Here is a 21,814-nt window from a genome sequence, read left to right on the forward strand (position 1 = left end):
CATGTATTTCAAATATCTGAATTACTTTGAGTAATATTTTTGAAACGTAAACTCTTTGAATGCTTCCCATATACTAAACGATTAGTTTTCATCTTTAGTATATACATATGATATTTCATGTTGAACATTTAAAATGCAATGATAGTTCATGAACTCAAAGTGCCGCTGTTGCCCAGTCTGTGTCAGATTTAACGCAGACATTTGTACCTCCCATCATGGCTTTATTTTAGAGAGAGAAAGAGGGAGAAGCAGCCCTCGTCGTCTACAGTTTACTGGACACAGGACATCATATCTCTTCTATATTTTGGGAATATGATTTAAAATCAGCTTTAACCTCTTCATTTGGGATAAAAAAAAATCATCGCATCCATACATGCTTGTCATCGGGATATCGTCAGAGGGAACAATGGGAGGGCAAGTACTGTTGTTTTTCTCGGTCTTCTCTCTCAGCTCGGTACTCGGACAGGTCAGCTACTCTATTCCTGAAGAAATGTCGAAAGGCTCTCTAGTTGGAAACATGGCAAAAGATTTCGGCTTAGATGTTAGACGATTAAAATCGGGTAAAGCTCGTATTTTCTCCCCTGACACCGATGATTATATTGAGCTGAATAACGATAGAGGAGTCCTCCTCATCAAGAATAGGATCGACAGAGAGGCGCTCTGTGGGCAAACAACGCCTTGCGCTTTGCATTTTCAAATTATACTAGAAAATCCAATGGAATTTTACAGTGTGACAGTTGAGATAACAGATATTAACGATAACCCGCCGTCCTTTGAAAAGAATGACGTCAAATTTAAAATTAGCGAATCCGCCCTCCGTGGGGCTAAATTCATTTTAGATCGTGCTGTCGACCCTGATGTAGGCTTAAATGGACTGCAAACCTATGAACTTGAACCGTCAGAGAATTTTGTGGTTAAATTGCATGACCAAGCAGATGAGACAAAAAACGTTGAAATGATCTTAGACAAACCGCTTGACAGGGAAAAACATGAATATTTGTCTCTGATACTGACGGCGCTGGATGGGGGAGAGCCGCAGATGACAGGAACAATGCAGATTCTAATCACTGTTTTAGATGCTAATGACAATTCTCCTGTCTTTACGCAGCCAATTTATAAAGCTTCGATAAGAGAAAATTCGGCAGTCGGAACTACTGTAATGAGAGTTACAGCAACAGATGCGGATCATGGGTCTAACGGTAGAATAACTTATTCAATTTCCAGTATATTAGACAATGCCCGTGGTTTATTTGAAGTAAACGGTGAAAGTGGTGAAATTCGGCTTATAGGAAATGTTGACTATGAAAAAGCTCGAACATTTCAGATAAACATTCGTGCAAGTGATGACGGAGGACTAGTTGACTCGTGTAAAGTGAAGATTGACGTGATTGATATGAATGACAATAAACCTGATATTCATATCATGTCTAAATCGAATGTAATAACAGAAGACGCAAAGCCCGGTACTACGGTCACAATGATTCATGCTAAGGATGCAGATTCAGGTGAAAATGGAAAGGTCCAGTGCACAATGAATGAAAATATTCCTTTTGTGATGAAGTCTACAACCAGTGATTTCTATAGTTTGATGACAGACAGTGATTTAGACAGAGAGAGAGCCTCTGAGTATAACATCACCGTGACCTGCTCTGATGAGGGAGTGCCCTCCCTCTCCAGCAGCGTCACTCTCACCTTACAGATCTCAGACGTTAATGATAACGCACCTGTCTTTGAGAGGAGCTCATATGAGGCCTACATTGTAGAAAACAACACACCAGGTCTCTCTATATTCACAGTCAAAGCCACAGACGCTGACTGGAACCAGAATGCCCGTGTTTCTTACATACTGGAGGACTCCTCCGTTAACGGAGTGCCAGTCTCCTCATATGTGTCCGTTAGTGCTGATAGTGGAGTCATCCATGCAGTGCGCTCTTTTGACTACGAGCAGATCAAAGATTTCCACTTCCGCGTAAGAGCGCAGGATGGAGGCTCTCCTCCACTCAGCAGCAACGTGACTGTGAAAGTAATGATCCGGGACCAGAACGACAACCCCCCTCAGGTTCTGTACCCAGTCCAGACTGGTGGCTCTCTGGTGGCTGAAATGGTGCCTCGTTCAGCAGATGTGGGCTATCTGGTGACTAAAGTGGTGGCTGTTGATGTGGACTCTGGACAGAATGCCTGGCTCTCCTATAAACTGCAGAAAGCCACAGACAGGGCGCTGTTTGAAGTGGGCTTACAGAATGGAGAAATCAGAACTATCCGCCAAGTCACTGATAAAGATGCTGTCAAACAAAGACTGACTGTTATAGTGGAGGACAACGGGCAGCCCTCTCGTTCAGCTACAGTCGTTGTTAACGTGGCGGTGGCGGACAGCTTCCCTGAAGTGCTGTCGGAGTTCACTGAGTTGACACACGACAAGGAGTACAATGACAACCTGACTTTTTACTTAGTCTTGGCTCTGGCTGTAGTTTCCTTCCTCTTCATCACGTGTTTAGTGGTTATTATATCAGTCAAAATCTACAGGTGGAGACAGTCTCGCATCCTGTATCACTCCAACCTCCCTGTCATTCCATATTATCCACCACGTTACTCAGACACTTTGGGGACAGGGACTCTGCCACATGTGTACAATTACGAGGTGTGCAGGACGACTGACTCCAGAAAGAGTGACTGTAAGTTCGGCAGAGCTGGTAGTCAGAACGTGCTGATAATGGACCCCAGTTCTACAGGAACGATGCAGCGGATACAGAGTGAAAAGAGCATCCTGGATGAACCAGACTCTCCTCTGGAGGTTAGAATTATTATTACAATACTTTATATAATGTCCAGTACCTTGGACAGAGACACAACATCCGTCTATCTATCTATCTATCTATCTATCTATCTATCTATCTATCTATCTATCTATCTATCTATCTATCTATCTATCTATCTATCTATCTATCTATCCTGCTATTTCTGCATTTCCCTTTTATGTCCCTAAGTGCCGCTGTTGGGTAGTATCAGTAAAATCAGAGCTTTTTTTCTAGTCGAGGTCCTCCCTCGCCATTCTGTTGCTTTATTCGGAGCTAGACTGACAAACCACACTCCCCGTACTCAGTTGTTAACTTGTGACCAAATATTTGGTCCGTTTTCCCACCGTGTTTTTTTTCTCTTTTCCTCATTCAGATATTGTGAACAATTTCGTCACTATGGGTGTTTTTTGTTATTTCGCCGAAAAGAAAATTGTTTCATTGTTGCCGCTGCTTGTCTGCATCTGCGTCGCAGAAATGGCTGTCGGTCAGGTCCGTTATTCTATACCAGAGGAGATGGCGACGGGCTCTGTTGTCGGGAATATAATTCAAGATCTAGGTTTGGATATTAAGCGATTGAAATCTGGGCGTGCTAGGATATTTACCGAGGACGACAGTGAGTACATTGGTCTGAATTCAGAAAAAGGGACTTTAGTAGTGGCTAAAAGGATAGACAGGGAAGAATTATGCAAGCAAGTGTCTCCGTGCTCTCTTCATTTCCAAATAATCCTTGAAAATCCAATGGAGCTACACAGAATCGATGTAGAGATTTTAGATATCAATGACAACGCTCCGTATTTTTCCAAGAAGGAATACAATTTCCAGGTTATTGAATCTGCCTCACCGGGGGCTCGTTATTCCTTAGAGAGTGCCAGTGACCCTGATGTAGCAATGAACACCATTCAAACGTACAAACTCAACCCTTCAGATAATTTCAAACTGAACGTTGTATCTCTTCCCGATGGTACAAAATATATTGAAATGGTTCTTCACACATCGCTTGATAGAGAAAAACAAGAAGAGCATAAATTAACTCTGACAGCATTTGATGGAGGTAATCCTCAGAAATCGGGTTCAGTCAAAATAAACGTCATTGTTCTGGATGCTAACGACAATGCGCCAGTATTCAGCCAGTCCGTTTACAGGGTTACCGTTCCTGAAAACGCACCGAAGGGCGCCGTTATTTTAAGAGTCAGTGCCTCTGATAATGATAAGGGAACAAATGAAGAGATAACATTTTCGTTCTCACAGCATACCAGCAGTGCATCTTCCCTGTTTATTATAGACCCCCACAGCGGAGAAATAAGTGTAACTGGTGTTTTAGATTATGAAAAAGCTAAACATTATGAAATAAACATTGAAGCCACGGACAAAGGGGGCCTTACAGACACAAGCAAGGTGCTAATTGAAGTGACCGACCTAAATGATAATGCCCCTATAATTAGCATCATTTCCCTCTCCAATGCAATACCAGAAGATTCCCCTCTAAATACCGTCATAGCAATGATCAATATTAAAGATTTGGACTCGGGTAAAAATAGTCATGTTAGGTGTTATATTAGCCAAGATTTGCCTTTCAAAATCAAGTCCTCCGCACCTAATTTCTATAGTCTGATATCTGACGATATTTTGGATCGTGAAACAGTACCAGAATATAATATAACTATTACAGCAGTAGATGAGGGTTCCCCGCCTTTTTCCACAAACAAGAGTATTAATTTAAGAATATCGGACGTAAATGACCACGCACCAACGTTCCCGCAACAGTTTTTGACCGCTTTCGTCAATGAAAATAATTCACCTGGTATGTCACTCCTCACCGTCAAAGCCAGCGACATGGACTATGGAAGCAATGCGCGCATTTCGTATTTTCTTGAGGATAGTCAGCTGAATGGGATGTCAGCTTCTGCTTATTTTTCAGTGAATGTAGAGCGGGGGGAGATAGTTGCTGTGCGCTCCTTCGACTATGAGCAAACAAAAGAGTTCCATATTCGCGTAAAAGCGCAAGATGGAGGCTCTCCTCCACTCAGCAGCAACGTGACTGTGAAAATAATGATCCAGGACCAAAACGACAACCCCCCTCAGGTTCTGTACCCAGTCCAGACAGGTGGCTCTCTGGTGGCTGAAATGGTGCCTCGTTCAGCAGATGTGGGCTATCTGGTGACTAAAGTGGTGGCTGTTGATGTGGACTCTGGACAGAATGCCTGGCTCTCCTATAAACTGCAGAAAGCCACAGACAGGGCGCTGTTTGAAGTGGGCTTACAGAATGGAGAAATCAGAACTATCCGCCAAGTCACTGATAAAGATGCTGTAAAGCAAAGACTGACTGTTATAGTGGAGGACAACGGGCAGCCCTCTCGTTCTGCTACAGTCATTGTTAACGTGGCGGTGGCGGACAGCTTCCCTGAAGTGCTGTCGGAGTTCACTGAGTTGACGCACGACAAGGAGTACAATGACAACCTGACTTTTTACTTAGTCTTGGCTCTGGCTGTAGTTTCCTTCCTCTTCATCACGTGTTTAGTGGTTATTATATCAGTCAGAATCTACAGGTGGAGACGCGAGAGGTTGTTTTATAAATCCAGCGGGAATCTTCCTGTTATTCCATATTATCCTCCCCTTTACGCAGACGTAAGCGGCACCGGTACGCTGAAGCAGGGGTTCAGTTATGAGGTCTATGGTACTACTGACTCTCGAATGAGTGATGTGAAGAACTCCCGACCCTTCAGCCAAAGCACTATGAGTATTGACCAAAGTGCTACCAGGACAGTTCAAAGGCATAAAACCGAGTCAGAGAATATACCCACGGAGGTGAGGTCATAAATTCCTGAAAATCTATATTCACACACACACACACACACACACACACACACACACACACACACACACACACACACACACACACACACACACACACACACACACACACACACACACACACACACATTAGTTAAGTCACTGATCAGTCATTATTTTTATTATCTCATAATGTATTTATATCATCAAGTCTACTCAGTTTCAGTCCTTACTGTTCCAAAAGTAGTCTGCAGGTATCTATCTAAGTTAAGATTATAGACAGTTGTTCAGGGGTATAAAAATTAAAAAATGCAATAGGATGGTTCAGAAAATGTGAATTTAAAACTATACTGAATAAATTAGTTCATTAGTTCCCACCACAACTTACTATTTAGACATGCTTAACGGTGGATTTTTTTTTCTTTTCTTTTTTTTCTTGACTGGTATAGTCTACAAGCCTAACAGATACTTTTCAGTTATTTTGAAAATGAATCAGTATTTTTTGTTACTGCACATTCTCTTATGCTGATTCATGCTCGGTACAAAGGGTGTACTTTTGTCTTTGCTTTATGACACTACAGTCATCTTATTGAATTAGTATTTCCATCTTGTTTTCATTGTTTCTTTATCATATTAATTATTTGTTAAATTTGTCATATAGTAGTGCTGGCAAATGTTTGCCTCATCTTGCAGTGAAACTTGATGTTATGTGCTGACGAAACACATAACAATGTGCTTTCCATGTTGAGACCTCTTACTCTGAAAAATGCAAAGAGGAGTTATAATGTGCTGTATGACTATCAGAGATAGTCTTCTTACTATCTTGCCATAGTAGAATAAAAATTATTCAGGGCTTCATCCCTGCTAAAGCTTTGCTACAGATTGCTCTCACTGCGAAAAACACAACCATGCAGTGGACTACTTTTCAGTGACCTAGTTCCCTTCATAACAGTTTACAGGCGTGGGTTTTGGGCTGCACATGTTACAGCAGCAGTTGTGATTGCAATACAAAAGCCAGTGTGGAATTCCTCTTGAATATAACAAAGTTAGTTCATTCAATTCAATAAATATGGTCAAAGAATGATACAGTGTTTTGGGGTTTAACTGTTTAAAATGTACTGTAGGTGTAAAGGGAACAGTCACAATTTATCCTAAGGAAGTTGAGAGGAGATGGAGAGAAAGAGAGAGGCAGGAGGGGGAAGGGAAGAAGCACGTGGTAACCGGCACAGTCTCATCATCCTCTGTGCAGCATTTGTGTTTGTGAAGCACAGCAGCCATTTTGGTCTGCAGCCCTCTTTGTCTGCTGTAAAAAGGTGAAAATAGAAAACTGAAACTATTATGTCAGGCTACATTTAAGTGCACTGTAAGTAACACAGACAGAGAGACTGAAGTATGTAGAAAAAATAAGTAGAAAACCAGCAAAACCATAAAGCTAGAGATAAATGTTGTATAACAAACAACTAGAGGCTGAATCTGACTGAACAACAAATGCAGTTACACAGGACAACTGAACTAAATTATATTGAAATCTAATTAATCTGTAATTAATTATTCAGTATCTTGTGAGCATTACATAGCAACTGAGTGGATTTTCTTCTTTCCACATGATCCTATGTAAGTTTTTTTTTTTTTTAAATATGATAGTTCTGTGCTGTTTTGGCACAAATAACCCTGTTATTATTGCAGCGCCTGTCATGAGAAAAATAATAACTGACTTTTCTTTTCTCCACATTTGGTGAAAATTAGACTTCACTTTAGATGTAAGGTTCATAGTGCTTTTTTTTTTAAATATTCTGGTTATTGCATGAGTGGTGACTTACTATTGGCATAACGTAATTAAAGATAATCCTTCAGCAGTTCTGTTTGTTTCATGTTCTCCACTTTTGAATGAAAGTTGTGGATCTTTATTGTCTGGTGTCTATAGTCTGTTTTGTTTTAAATATATATTGTTATTTATATATACTTATATCTTGAGGTCAGGGTTTGTGCATATAAAAATCCAAGTTCAAAAATCTCAAACCATGAGGTTAATTGTGTTAACCCACATACCCTCTGGAAGCAGTCTGCCATTATTATACGCCTACATCTGTGTCTGCTTTACCTGTTTTTAACTGTCTTTACTCCATTATGTCTTTCCTGTTTATGCTGGTGGCATTTTTTACTGAGTGCCATAAATTCTTTTGTCTCCTTAGGGGTCAAAGCTCACAGAAATGTCTTTGCAACCACTTAAATCATTCAATGAGTTTTATACCATTTACTAAATCCGTATGTTCTTTTATCCTTCTCCTTTTTAAGAACCCTCCCTTGAAGCTGCCATCAGCCATTTTAGAACCTTCAAACCTACACAAACCCTTGGTTATTACTTTGTTAAACTTCCTACTAGCCACAAAACTTTAATCACATGCAGAAGCTCTTGGTTCCCACAGATCTAAGCTGTTTCTATGTGTCCTGACTTCCTTGCCAGGCTGTCTGGTGAGCAGCTGTGTGCTCATGTTTATGCCTCTGGGGACTATCAACACATTGTGTGTTGTCTTTGAAGATGAGGATGTATATATTTAAGTCCCCTGTTGTATTTCTTTTACAGTATTGGCCAGATAGCTGAGATATTGGGGACTTATAAGTATGTCATAATATCCTTTGGGCAGACAGTGTAATATATTGAACATGATACTAACAGGGAAAAGATAAAAGCTACAGATCTCTCAAAAATAATGCTAAAAAAAACCCAGTGTGTTCTGTCCCTGTGAGAGAGTTCATTTATTGCTTAATGGAAGTATACACCTTTAAAATTTGCAGTATATGGGTAAGAAATTTGAGAAAATATATTAAAAAGCAAGCACACATAAAGTGTACATATATTTATTTTAACCATTCAAATTTAATTATTAACTTAAGTTAAAGTGGTGTGAAATTGTAGCTGGACGCCACTCTTTATCAGTTATTCTGTCTACAGCACTCTTTCATTTTCCTCCTGATCTCGTTTTCTGCATCCCTCCCCTCCCCCTCTCCAGCTGCACCACTCTGCTGCAGAGAGAGGAAAAAAGACACACAGAGAAAGGGAGAGGAAGATTGCTCAATGTAGGACATTTTGTCCAGTCTATAAAAAGGAATAACAAACCATTGGGTGTTTTTTCATCTCTGTGTTTGGCTGCTATGTTTGTGACAAGAAGAAAAATCTCTTTTGTCCCACTTTTCTGCCAATTGCCAAGAGATTTGTTTGTACCCAGCAGTCTATAAATGTCTGCTTTATCTGAACATGTTATGAGTGTGAATGTGCACGTGTGTGAGAGCATCATTTCCCATCTCCTCTTCTGCTGGCTATTCATCCTCCATATTGTTTTTTCTAGCTCCTTTTTTTGCTATCCCTGTTAGGCTGCAGGAAGCAGGGTGGGATGCAAGTAAAGGAGGTGGGATGTGTTACCATAGCAACAAGCTGACTCACGGGCAGGACTGTACCATTTTTTATGATGCCACAGGGGTTCAGCAGCAGATGTACCCTCTGGTACTTACTGGCTTTTTAGATTTGTGGCTAGAATGAGGAAAGGAAACACCCCTGTTATGGGAAAATAGGTGCAGCATCCTCAGACCTTGGGTGGCTAATGATGGAGAAAGGGGAGGGAGATTGGGCTGTCATGGCTGTTTGTGATATTTTTTCTAATCTGTGCTACCCTGTGTGTTTTCTCACAACCCGTTTCAGCAAAATGTTGTCTCTGATGACTGTAATTCAACTGTGAATGACCCACTGAATGACCTGATTTCTATTTTATTTTTTTTGTATGGCTTTTTAAAAGGAACAACAGCATTTTGGTGTCCTTTTGTCATTTCTTTGTGCACTGGCTGAGCTGTTTTGTGTTTCTAAGCAACACTGATCATGTATTACTTCCTGAAATGTGTTCATATGCATAAATGGCAAGGTTATATAATGTACAGTTTAATGTATAATCCCAGTGTAATGAAAAGCAGTTTATGCTTTGCTTTGTCTTAGAAGCTCAGAGCTCCCCCGCTAAGATACTCATCACACATGTCAGATGTGACAAACATGGGGCACAGTGCAAAGAATCTCATTAATATGGCATGGATTTAGCTCGCCATCGCCTTGAGGCCCTCTGCTGTTGTTATGGGGGTAGTGGCAGTTTTTCCACCAGTGCAGTGGTGTGATTTGATTCCTTTGACCTATTATCCCTCAGTAATGATCACACTGGTGTTCCTATTTGGGCTAAAATGGTTGTTGTAGTATCCAAGCATGTATGTGCTTCTGTTGAAAGAGGTTAGCTGATTGTTTTACCTGTAAATTGTTTCATGAATACTGATCAAAATGGATATTTTAGCTAAAACTGCTGTGACAATGGTCTGTTTACTGTTATTACATATCTAACAGAGATTATTTTTATGTTATATCACCTGATTTATTTTCTGTTTTTTACAATAGTATCATCTGTTTTGGTTTTGATTTTTGTTAAACTAACAATATATATATACTTTAAGATTGTATCTGTGAATATCCCTTCTCTCTCCTTCACTTTCATACTCACATTGGATCTTTTTATTAATACATACTTCTGACTCTGAGTATTATATTGATACCATGTTCCAGTCTTTTATCATTTAAGGTTACAGCCTCCTTAATGCTTAATACTGTTTGAAAATACGGCACTTATTTTTATACATTTTTAAGATGGTATGAGGAAAACTTGTATCATGCTTTGTATTTGTTTTCTTTTTTCTGTCTTTTGATGTTTGGTACAGTACATTGTGATGAGCATTTAATCATATCATTACTTCCCGTGTAGAAATTTAATAGTTTGTGCACACACAGAGCAGATAACACAGTCTATCTGAATAAATAGTTATTACACTGTTATTCACTGCACATCATTATAACACCAGTTTATAGTTAGTTAGTTAGTACGATTAGTACTTTATGACTCACCACACAATCTTTTCACCCTGTTTTTTTTGGGGTTTTTTGTTTGTTTGTTTTTTTTTTTTTTGTAATGGTAAGTATGCTGGTTACCGTTCTCCCCACAGCCAAACTCTGGATAAAGACACCAGTCTAACTGATATCTTGTCTCTCTTGTTTTTCTCTTTCATGTTTTCTTTCCACTCATTGCGCTGCGCTGTTCCTGTTTCCTACCTCAATCCTGTCAAATCATGACTCACCAAATAAGGTAAGAAATATTTTTTATTCTTCTTGTACACTATTGCCATCAAAGACATACATCAGTGCAAATTATTCTGATTAAACAAGCAGGACAGAGTACTGATGCACTCACACAGGCACATCTTTTCAATCACATACAAAAACAGACTTTAAACACAAAATGGAACAATAACTTATTTTGCTGCAGTGTCCAAACACCACATAAGCAGATAATCATTCTTTGTTTGTTTGTTTTTGGGGGTTTTTACAAGCAACACATCTCTTTGCATACCTCACAAAACATTTACCTCCACTGATTCAATCAGGCATCCATGGATGTGGCTTTTGTGACATCTGAGCACGTGTGACGGTGTGACTGGTTTATTGCTTAAGTAGGTTATCAATAAAACATAATTTGATTGTTGACTGGGGGCAAACACTTAATTACATTAATGCGCTCATAATTTAAGATCTCACTATAGATTAGTAAGCCATCAGCTCCGTTATAGATTTTAAAGGCCTCAAAGTGTTTTACATTTAAATAGGATATTTGTGTAAGCTCAGTATCTCTCACTGTAAACAAGTTAATTTGGTTTAAGGAATGTATTAGCAGGGAAGACCAGCTGCTACAGATCTCATGCCAGAATGAAGGTGCACGGATTATGCTGTCCAGTACCAAGAACTTTAGTTACTGGATTGATACTCTGGACCATCAACCACTATATAAATAAGAAACCATTGCATCATAGTGATTAAATAGGATATTGCAATCCAAATGATGAAGTATAGCTCAAGTAATAGGACAATAACCTACTAATGATGGCAATGTCTGTCTGTTTAGAATGATCAATTATCACTAGCTTGTTTTCAGTATTCTATTACCAGAAATTCACTCAAACTTAGTTAGGAGATATCAAAATAAAGATCAATAAACTGTTCTGCTGATTCAGCGCCTGGAGTGGGTGTATTGGATTTTATTTCATGAGGTGTCCTGTTTATGTTGCATTACACAGATAGGTATGGCTTTTATCAAGCCTGCCTTATCCTCCTAGGACCTGGCGTCCACATATTTGGACAACACATTTTGGGTTATTTAGACCAAAATACTCAATTTTGCTCCACAAGGGTCTGATATTCACTTATGAGGACATTATATTGCTGCTGTTCGATCGAAATTTCATACGAATATCCTCATATGTGGATCTAATTTTTCCTAGAAACAAAAATCAGGTAAAAAAAAATATCTGGTAATTCTTTGTCTTTACATTCATCAGGTCCCAATCAGCCCAAATAGCGAAGAGAAATTAAAATTGCATCCCATGAAAGAGTTCGGGTCTTAGGAGGTTATAGAACGCAGGCTTGCCTCTCTTCTGATATAGAAGAGGGTCCAAAGTAAGAGAAATATGCCACAGGGTCACAAACTGTTCCCGCCAAAAGGACTATAAAGTTGTCACAACACCTGCCTACAAATAATTAAAGGTGCTGCTTTACAGTAATGGTATTTACATGACTTAATGCATTAAAAAGCATTATTTTTTTCATGTGGGGTCACATGATCTATCAGAGGGGCATGAATTAATAATATACTCACATATCTCTAAATGTCAGAACAATGCACTGATCAATACAACATGTAAAGGATTTTAGTCATGATTTCTAAATATTAATCATGTTCAAGTCTTCTTTGTTGTCAAATCTGCAGTTGATGGCATGAGTAAAAACAATTCAGCAGCAAATATCTGCATTTATTAATAATCTAGTTAATGTAATCCTGATTAACAAAGGATGAATAAAAATAATATGGTGTTTTAAGAGTGATTATTTAAAAATGGAAAATGGTCTCAGAAACCTGAATATACTGGGCTTTAATAGAATGTGTCTGCAACTCTAAGTATAGAGAAGTTCTGCAATAAGTATAAAAACATACAGTATCATGTTTTGACATAAGGAGAAGTGCCTTGGAAGATTCCACAGATGTATATTATTCACATTTGGTGATTTTTACTTTTTAAAAGTGTAAAGAAATGTTCATATATGTACATCTGAAACTACTATTGAAAATTACATATTATAGTGAACTCCAACTAAACAAAAAAAAACTTTGCATTAAAAACATTTAAGTTCTCAAATAAAAATAAAAACTACACTTCTGAAATAAAACAACTGAGCAGATGTCAGTGTTTTTCTTTTTGTTAAGTTTTTGTTTTTGTTGAAATTTGTCATTACAGTCCGAGATGCATGTGCTTTTTTAAGACTTTGTACATCTACATGCCAGTGAGTCAACTACCTTCAAAAAGTGTTGTATTATATTTGTAATAGTTGTTCTGAATAGCTTAAATCATACCTCTGTTAAATGCCCTCCATATTATTATACTTCAGAAGACTAAAAGTAAGAATGAAGCTACTGAGAACTAAGCTTAAATCTTAAGCTTAAATCAGTAAACAATAAACTGAAAGGAGAAACTTTGGAAACTAACGTAAAATAAATGGAATTGAAAACTTGAACTTTATTTCATTAAGCTACAGTTAGTTAATGTAGATTCATAGTAGTAGGTATACTACTACTGTCATTAGTCTTTCACTGGTATTATTTAATGAAACCTGAGGTAATATTTCCATATTTATATAGTGACTATATAGGAGAGTATCCAACTTTCCATCCTGTGTGTGATGTAGAAACTGATCCATTGATCAGCATTAGCTGTGTACTGTGTGCTGGACAGTGAACACATGGAATATGGGGATTTTTAAGAGTGATTTCATTTGCAGAACTTTGCTTCCAGTTGTGTAAATCACAATTTCACTTTTAATAAATGTCCTTGCAGATTTGATTCAATAACTTGAATTTACTAGCAGCTTAATACCAACCACAATAATTTAACTTTTGTTGAACAAGAACTGGTTTCAGAATTTTTAAGTTATCTTATGTCTCCGAGCCTTGGTTTTGCCCCATGACTAAATACCATAATATTAATATAACATTTAATACTTTATGTGGACAGATATTTTTTAAATAAACATCTAACCATACATTTTAAGCTTTTTATTTTACTGTTCTTTCACCTTTTATGTTTATGTTTACATTTATTTATTTATATAGGACATTTTATTACAACAGTAGTGTTAGCCAAAGTGCTGTACAAAGATACAAATTACAGGTTAAAATGACTTAAAATATTGATACTAAGTGACAAGTATCAGATAACATCAATGCCAAATAACAGTTAGCCAAAAAACACACACACATGTAGATAATGTGTGCTGTAAACACACATTATCTACATGTGTGTTTACAGCAGTAAAATTTCATGGGTTGTGCTTGTGACGCAGTCTAGTCCTGTGTATTTTTGTGTACAGCTGAAAAAAATATCGAGTAGGCTGAGGTTTTATTTTCCAGGCCCGTCTTCAGTGGGAGCCTTGTAAGCTGGCTGTCTCTTCAGCAGCATGCAGCAGCAGCAGTTGGCCGCCTGTGTGGCGCTGTCCACACTGGTGGTGCTGAAAATAGCTCCAAAGAGCTCCCCCTCCTCCTTCTCTCTCACACTGACTCTCTACATCTCCCTCTGTCGCCCACTTCTTATTAGAGAACACAACTACTTCCAATACTACAGCTTTACTCTTTCTTGTTTTTCGTATCTGTAGGTATTTTTAATTGATGTGTTTGCAGTTTTTGTTAAGTTTTGTACAATATTTAATATTGAGGGTTGTATTTTAAGCGCATAATGGCTATTTTCAGTAAAGGGATGGCGCACATAGATAGGGATGTCTATAAAAATCTCTAAAATTATTTGTGAATAGTTTTAAGTGTAGTATGAGTGTAGCATGATGCTCGCTCTCTATTAGTGTGTGTGAGAGAGAGAGGATCAGGCTGTGTTCATATGGTGAGACAGAGAGAGAGAGAGAGCGGCTTCCCACGTCATCAACGCTCTCCTCCCCTCGCACTTGCTCTACCGACCTCCATACGGGTATTTTACGTTGGCTGCCGTCAGAATTATTTCTCTGAGGCGTGAGTTACTGTCTGCAGGCTGCACTAGCTTGCTCTGGCCACAGGAAGGCAACGAAGAGCCTTGTCTGCCACAAAAGCTAGTGCATGCAGGCAGGTACATACAGGCAAGATGATTAACAAGAGTAAGATACATGTATCAATGGATTAATGCAAATCATTATATTAATAATTTTGAAGTGATCACTCACTGAGTAGCTCCGATGACGCTATACATATTCATCTATCAGCTATTAATAATAGCATAAAAAGATAGAAATATAATCACTGGATTATGTAGAATTATATTTATAGCCCCCAAAAAACATTGTAAAGATGACTGCAGATGCTGGATATACGGTTTCATTCATAGTAACTAACGATGTTTGATAATGTGTTTAATAATGGGAAATTCGATTATTTTTTTGTGGCTCTTGCTTTTGCGTCACTCCTTTGAAGATGTTCAGTGATGCCATGATTGGTGGAAATAGCTGTACTGCTCCCACCAATGAAATCCCGAGCTGTACAAAGAGATCTACTCCGTCTCACCGAGTAGCATCACCCTCTTAACCGTTACAATGTTCTGCACTGGAGGGGGAGGATGCATATCCAGACACAAAGCATGACTTTCACTGTTATGTCTGAGGACGCATCTACCTTGGATTATAAACCTTCTATACTTAATCGGTCGAAAAGTTGGGACTGGAGTGAAAAGATATGGGATATACTGAACGTGAAATGATGTGGAACAGATTACCGACATGGCAGGTGTTTTTGTGGTGGCATCATTTCTTTCTTTTATGGACTACAATAGACGGACAGACTCGCTACAGCATACCAGAAGAACTGAAACAGGGCTCTGTGGTAGGAAATATAGCCAAAGATTTGGGTTTGGTTGTGTCTGAACTGCATAGGCGTAAATTGCGGTTAACCTCGGAAGCTGGTAAGCAGTATTTTAGTGTGGACTTGGGGAAGGGAGAACTGGTGGTCACCGATAGAATAGATAGGGAGGAAATGTGTGGGCAAAAACCATCGTGTTTATTGCCTCTGGAACTAGTTATTGATAACCCTCTACAGCTGCACAGAGTCGAAATTGAAATACAGGACACCAATGATAATTCTCCTAGTTTTCTTACAAAAGAAAAGGTGGTAAAAATTGCAGAGCTGGTAAATCCAGGTGCTCGATTTCCTTTAGAAAGTGCGCAGGATCCCGATGTCGGCGTTAATTCTGTGCGTTCTTACATGCTAACCAAAAACGACAATTTCAAACTGACTGTTAAAAATCACAAGGACGGAAGGAAGATCCCTGAATTAGTGCTTGAAAAACCTCTTGATCGAGAAAAGATGCCTGTACATAATCTCATCCTCACCGCTGTAGATGGTGGAGATCCGGTGCGTTCAGGGACATCTGAAATTACAGTTATAGTACTTGACATCAATGACAATGCGCCCCAGTTTGAAAAACAAGTGTATGAGACTAATGTTAGTGAGAAAGCAACACCCGGGACTGAAATACTGCACGTTAAGGCCACGGATGCAGACGAAGGAGTAAATGGAGAAATCGAATATTTTTTTGCAGAACAAACATCGGATTTGATTTTATCGTTATTTGCCATTGAATCTTCTACTGGAACTATAGTTGTTAGAGGAAATTTAGACCATGAAACAAACTCTTTACATAGATTTGATATTACTGCCAAAGACAAAGGAAATCCTCAGATGGATGGGCACTGTGGGATCGAAATTAAAATACTTGACATTAACGACAATAATCCTGAAATCATTGTTACATCTTTAACATCGCCTGTTCCAGAAGACTCTGCAGTAGGGACAGTTATTGCATTAATAAGTGCAAAAGACCCAGATTCTGGTGACAATGGCAAAGTTTTACTGACCTTATCCCCCAAATCTCCCTTTAAGTTAAACCCTTCCGTTTCTAACCATTATTCATTAGTGACAAATGGGCGACTTGACCGTGAAAAAAACGCCCAATATAGAGTTAAAATAAGTGCTTCTGACTCAGGAAACCCCGCATTAACAAGTGAAAAAATAATACTCGTTGAATTGTCAGATGTAAATGACAACCCACCAATTTTCTCCAAGCCCTCTTATCTCATTTATGTAAAAGAAAACCATCCTCCTGGGAAAATTTTGTGCTCTGTGTCCGCAACTGATCCTGATGCCGGTGAAAACGCAAAGGTCTCTTACTCTATACTGGACTCTAAAGTGCAGGATGTTTCTGTCTCATCGTATGTTTACATTAACTCAGATAACGGCAGCATCTACAGCATGCACTCGTTCGACTATGAGAAACTGAAGGTGTTTCAGATTCAGGTCCAGGCAAAGGATCAGGGCTCTCCGTCTCTCAGCAGCAACGCCACTGTCCATGTTTTTATCCTGGACCAGAACGACAATGCCCCCGCTGTTATTTACCCCTCCTCCGCTGCCATGGGCTCCCTCTCTCATCAGAGGATGCCTCGCTCCGCGAAAGCGGGTCACCTGGTTACCAAGGTGACAGCCGTGGACGCTGACTCGGGCCATAACGCCTGGATCTCCTACAGACTGGCGGAGGCCACAGACGCCTCTCTCTTCACCGTCAATCTGTACACAGGGGAGGTGAGGACTAAACGCGCTGTGTCCGAGCAGGACGACTCCTCTCAGAGGCTGCTTATAGAGATCAAGGACGACGGGGAACCGATCCAGTCCTCCACAGTCACGGTGTCCATCATACTGGAGGACGGCCTCCATGAGCCCATCTCAGACCTCCGACATAAAGCGGCCGAGCCCAGCAAGAAAACTGGGAGAATCACCCTTTATTTGATTCTCTCTCTGGCCTCGGTGTCCGTGCTGTCTCTGGTCACTTTCCTCATCTTAGCGGTTAAATGCATCAGGAACAGCAGGAGCAGCAGCACGTGCTGCATGAGACGGACTGACTCTGATGATTACAAGAACCCCAACAGAAACCTGCAAATTCAGCTCAACACTGATGGACCTATAAAATACGTGGAGGTCCTGGGAGGAGACATGCTGTCTCAGAGTCAGTCCTTCAGGTCCTGTATGTCTCCAATGTCAGAGTACAGCGATTTCACTCTGATTAAACCCAGCAGCACCACAGACTTTAAGGAGGTGATCAGTGTTCTGGATGCGTCTTTACCCGACAGCACCTGGACCTTTGAGAGCCAGCAGGTGAGCATAGAGTATTAAAAGATGTGATAAGTAAAAATTTGAAATATCACTGAATTTAAGTTAAGTTTTGAATGAGTAAATAGCTTCTTGTAAACTTATAGACTGTACCAAATATTGTAGAAAACCAACGGTGATTTGTTTTTTCAGTCTACTAGCAACATTAGATGTAGGTTATGAGTTCTTTTGAACAGAATATGGATAATGCAAATCTAATATTCGTGGTTAGAGTAAACTCTTTCAATAAACCCTTAACAGTGCACAAAAGCTCTTCCAAATTGTTCGACGCTTATTGGAATGCATGCCCTGTTTGAAACACAAATACATTTTACACGTGGCACATGTGGTACAGACATGCAGTTAAATGGGATGCCCATAAATTACACATCTTCCACTGAATATCGTTGACTGGATTAATTGATAATGGAATAGTAGAAAAGCAACGGTGATTTTCTTTTTCAATCTACTGGCAATGTTAGATGTAGGCTCAGAGTTCTTTTGAGCACAAATATAGATAACAAAACGCAAGCGAGCAGATAACAATATATTTTAAGGTTTCCATAATTAAATTTTTATTCCCATCTATTATTCGTTGTTAAAGTCTTTCAATAAACCTGGAACAGTGCACAAAGGCACTTCCAAATAGTTCAGCACCACGAAGGTGGACAGCGACTCTTACTGGAACGCAAGCTCTGTTTAAAAAAAAAAGAATGCAGTTAAATGGGATGTCTATCGAATAAATGTCTTTCTCTAAATTATTTTATGGGATTAATTAATTAGGTTATTGTGAGGGAAAATGTTATTCTTATATTAAGTTTATAAGACTGGCTTTGTTTTTTCATTCTTACATCCAGTCATTCATCCAGTTATTCATTCATTGATGATATCGCATGCTTGCTTTACATTCTGTCAAGTCCAGTAATTCGTGATTATTGCCTGTGATCAAAGTGAATCCACAGAGAGAGAGAGGACAGATGCTGTGACATGAAGAGTGTCGATCGGGTTCCTTCTTATTGGATGACAGAGGTGGATGATGCGCACCAATAGGATTCAGAACTGTACAAAGCAATCTAGTCCCTGCCCCCATTCATTCTCGGTACTCGAACACTTACAATGAAGAGAGGCAGAGGACCGAAGGAGTAATGCGCTCATTTTTTATAATGTTACGGTTTTATATGTGTCCTCAATAATAAGTGGGAATGGTTCTATGGGAATCATACCTGCGATGATGGATTTACGAATTTTTCAGTGCATTATGTCAATTGGAATTAATCTTTTATAACGGACCAAGGATGACAAAGAGAAAGGGATGTCGAGACTGGAGATGGCTGGCTCTTTGGTGGCATCATTTCTTTCTCTTGTGGAGTACAATAGACGGACAAACTCGTTACAGCATCACAGAGGAACTAAAACAGGGCTCTGTGGTAGGAAATCTTGCCAAAGATCTGGGTTTAGGAGTATCTGAAATTTTTGACCGTAAGCTGCGCGTCGCCTCCGAGGCTGGTGAGCAGTATTTCAGCGTGGATGCGGGGAAGGGCGAGCTCGTGGTGAATGACAGAATAGACAGAGAGGCTTTATGTGGACAAAGCGCCAGCTGTGTGTTACCTCTGCAGGTTGTAATTGAAGACCCGCTACAACTTTTTCGAGTTGAAGTCGATATTCAAGACATTAATGATAATGCACCGAAATTTCCATCGAATGAAATTACATTGGAAATTGCAGAATCGACAGTTGTGGGGGTTCATTTTCCACTAGAAAGCGCAATAGATCCAGATGTTGGCAGTAATTCCCTGAAGTCATATACTCTTAGTAAAGACGAATGTTTTAGTATTAGAGTGAAAGAGGTTGCTGGTGGAAGGAAGGTCCCTGAATTGATTTTAGCAAAAGTTTTAGACAGAGAAAAGAAGGCTGTTCACAAGCTTCTTTTGACCGCTCTGGATGGAGGAAGCCCGGTAAGATCTGGGACTGCACAGATAACTATTAGTGTTCTTGACAATAACGATAATGTTCCCGCTTTCGAAAAAACGTCATATAAAGTATCTGTTAGTGAAAATGCTGTAGAAGGTGCGTTAATAGTACAAACAAAAGCGACAGACATGGATGATGGCCAAAACGGTGAGATTGAATATTCGTTTGGAGCACACACATCAGATGCAATGATGTCTATTTTCATTATCGATCATATATCTGGAACCATATTTCTTAAAGGAAAGTTAGATTTCGAAGCAAATGCAAATTATGAATTAGACATAAGTGCGAAAGATAAAGGCACTCCGAGAATGGAGGGGCATTGTACTGTTCATGTGGAAGTTATAGACGTCAATGACAACGCGCCAGAAATTATGCTTACCTCTCATCCTAAGCCGGTGCGAGAAGACTCCCCAAATGGAACAGTCGTGGCATTAATCAGTGCAAGAGATCTTGACTCTGGTGATAATGGTAAAGTAAGATTACAGCTCCCTAAAACCTCTCAATTTGCCCTGAAACCTTCTTTTTCCCATAATTACGCACTGGTTACCAGCGGTCCTTTAGACCGAGAAAAAGTCTCGGAATATAATATAGAAATTACAGCCACTGATTCAGGCTCTCCTCCTCTGTCCAGTAAGAAAATCATACCTGTCACTGTCACTGATGTTAATGACAACCCTCCTGTATTCACTCAACGAAATTATAATGTGTATTTAAAAGAGAATGGAGTGCCAGGCTCTATCCTGTACTCAATATCAGCATCTGACCTGGATTTTGGTGAAAACGCAAAGGTCTCTTACTCTATACTGGACTCTAAAGTGCAGGACGTTTCTGTCTCATCGTATGTTTACATTAACTCAGATAACGGCAGCATCTACAGCATGCACTCGTTTGACTATGAGAAACTGAAGGTGTTTCAGATTCAGGTCCAGGCAAAGGATCAGGGCTCTCCGTCTCTCAGCAGCAACACCACTGTCCATGTTTTTATCCTGGACCAGAACGACAATGCCCCCGCTGTTATTTACCCCTCCTCCGCTGCCATGGGCTCCCTCTCTCATCAGAGGATGCCTCGCTCCGCGAAAGCGGGTCACCTGGTTACCAAGGTGACGGCCGTGGACGCTGACTCGGGCCATAACGCCTGGATCTCCTACAGACTGGCGGAGGCCACAGACGCCTCTCTCTTCACTGTCAATCTGTACACAGGGGAGGTGAGGACTAAACGCGCTGTGTCCGAGCAGGACGACTCCTCTCAGAGGCTGCTTATAGAGATCAAGGACGACGGGGAACCGATCCAGTCCTCCACAGTCACGGTGTCCATCATACTGGAGGACGGCCTCCATGAGCCCATCTCAGACCTCCGACATAAAGCGGCCGAGCCCAGCAAGAAAACTGGGAGAATCACCCTTTATTTGATTCTCTCTCTGGCCTCGGTGTCCGTGCTGTCTCTGGTCACTTTCCTCATCTTAGCGGTTAAATGCATCAGGAACAGCAGTAGCAGCAGTACGTGCTGCATGAGACGGACTGACTCTGATGATTACAAGAACCCAAACAGAAACCTGCAAATTCAGCTCAACACTGATGGACCTATAAAGTACGTGGAGGTCCTGGGAGGAGACATGCTGTCTCAGAGTCAGTCCTTCAGGTCCTGTATGTCTCCAATGTCAGAGTACAGCGATTTCACTCTGATTAAACCCAGCAGCACCACAGACTTTAAGGAGGTGATCAGTGTCCTGGATGCGTCTTTACCCGACAGCACCTGGACCTTTGAGAGCCAGCAGGTGAGAAGAAAATGAAATACTTTTTTCTCATAATCTTTAAAACCTCACCATTTGAAGTCTGTACCATCAAAGCAGTTGATTTGATATGATGTTTTAAGTGGTTCAAAGAAAAATCGTATGCTTATATATTTGTCATGATATATATTTTTTTCTTCACAAGACTGAAATACAAGCACATTCT

The 21,814-nt window shown here is 39.9% G+C and overlaps 3 protein-coding genes across 21 annotated transcripts in view; all 3 read left to right on the forward strand.

The window, feature by feature from the left end:
• The window catches only part of LOC308408488 (protocadherin gamma-C5-like), a gene marked incomplete at its 5' end in the record, with an annotated part of 274,775 nt that overhangs the window by 212,862 nt on the left and 40,099 nt on the right, over positions 1-21,814 (forward strand). Inside the window, one exon of one of the 19 annotated variants that reach the window (XM_080900779.1) lies at positions 239-2,791. The exons of 15 other annotated variants lie outside the window; for them this stretch is intronic. In XM_080900779.1, coding sequence (XP_080756905.1) covers positions 374-2,791 — 2,418 coding nt within the window. Of the gene's footprint in view, positions 1-238; positions 2,792-2,854; positions 5,601-21,814 lie in introns of those variants that run through there. 3 more of the 19 variants (XM_080900763.1, XM_080900753.1, XM_080900766.1) reach the window with 3 other exon arrangements.
• LOC308408327 (protocadherin gamma-C5-like) lies at positions 15,305-17,908 on the forward strand (the record flags this gene model as incomplete). Its single annotated transcript, XM_080900525.1, has 1 exon — positions 15,305-17,908. Exon 1 carries the CDS (start codon positions 15,422-15,424, stop codon positions 17,906-17,908), a length of 2,487 nt encoding a protein of 828 aa, XP_080756651.1. The 5' UTR covers positions 15,305-15,421.
• LOC308408499 (protocadherin gamma-C5-like) lies at positions 18,996-21,648 on the forward strand (the record flags this gene model as incomplete). The annotated part of the gene is made up of 1 exon (XM_080900812.1): positions 18,996-21,648. Exon 1 carries the CDS (start codon positions 19,180-19,182, stop codon positions 21,646-21,648), a length of 2,469 nt encoding a protein of 822 aa, XP_080756938.1. The 5' UTR covers positions 18,996-19,179.

This window comes from Rhamphochromis sp. 'chilingali' (genome assembly GCF_963969265.1).
Source record: "Rhamphochromis sp. 'chilingali' genome assembly, chromosome: 13".
Classification (NCBI taxonomy): Eukaryota; Metazoa; Chordata; class Actinopteri; order Cichliformes; family Cichlidae; genus Rhamphochromis; species Rhamphochromis sp. 'chilingali'.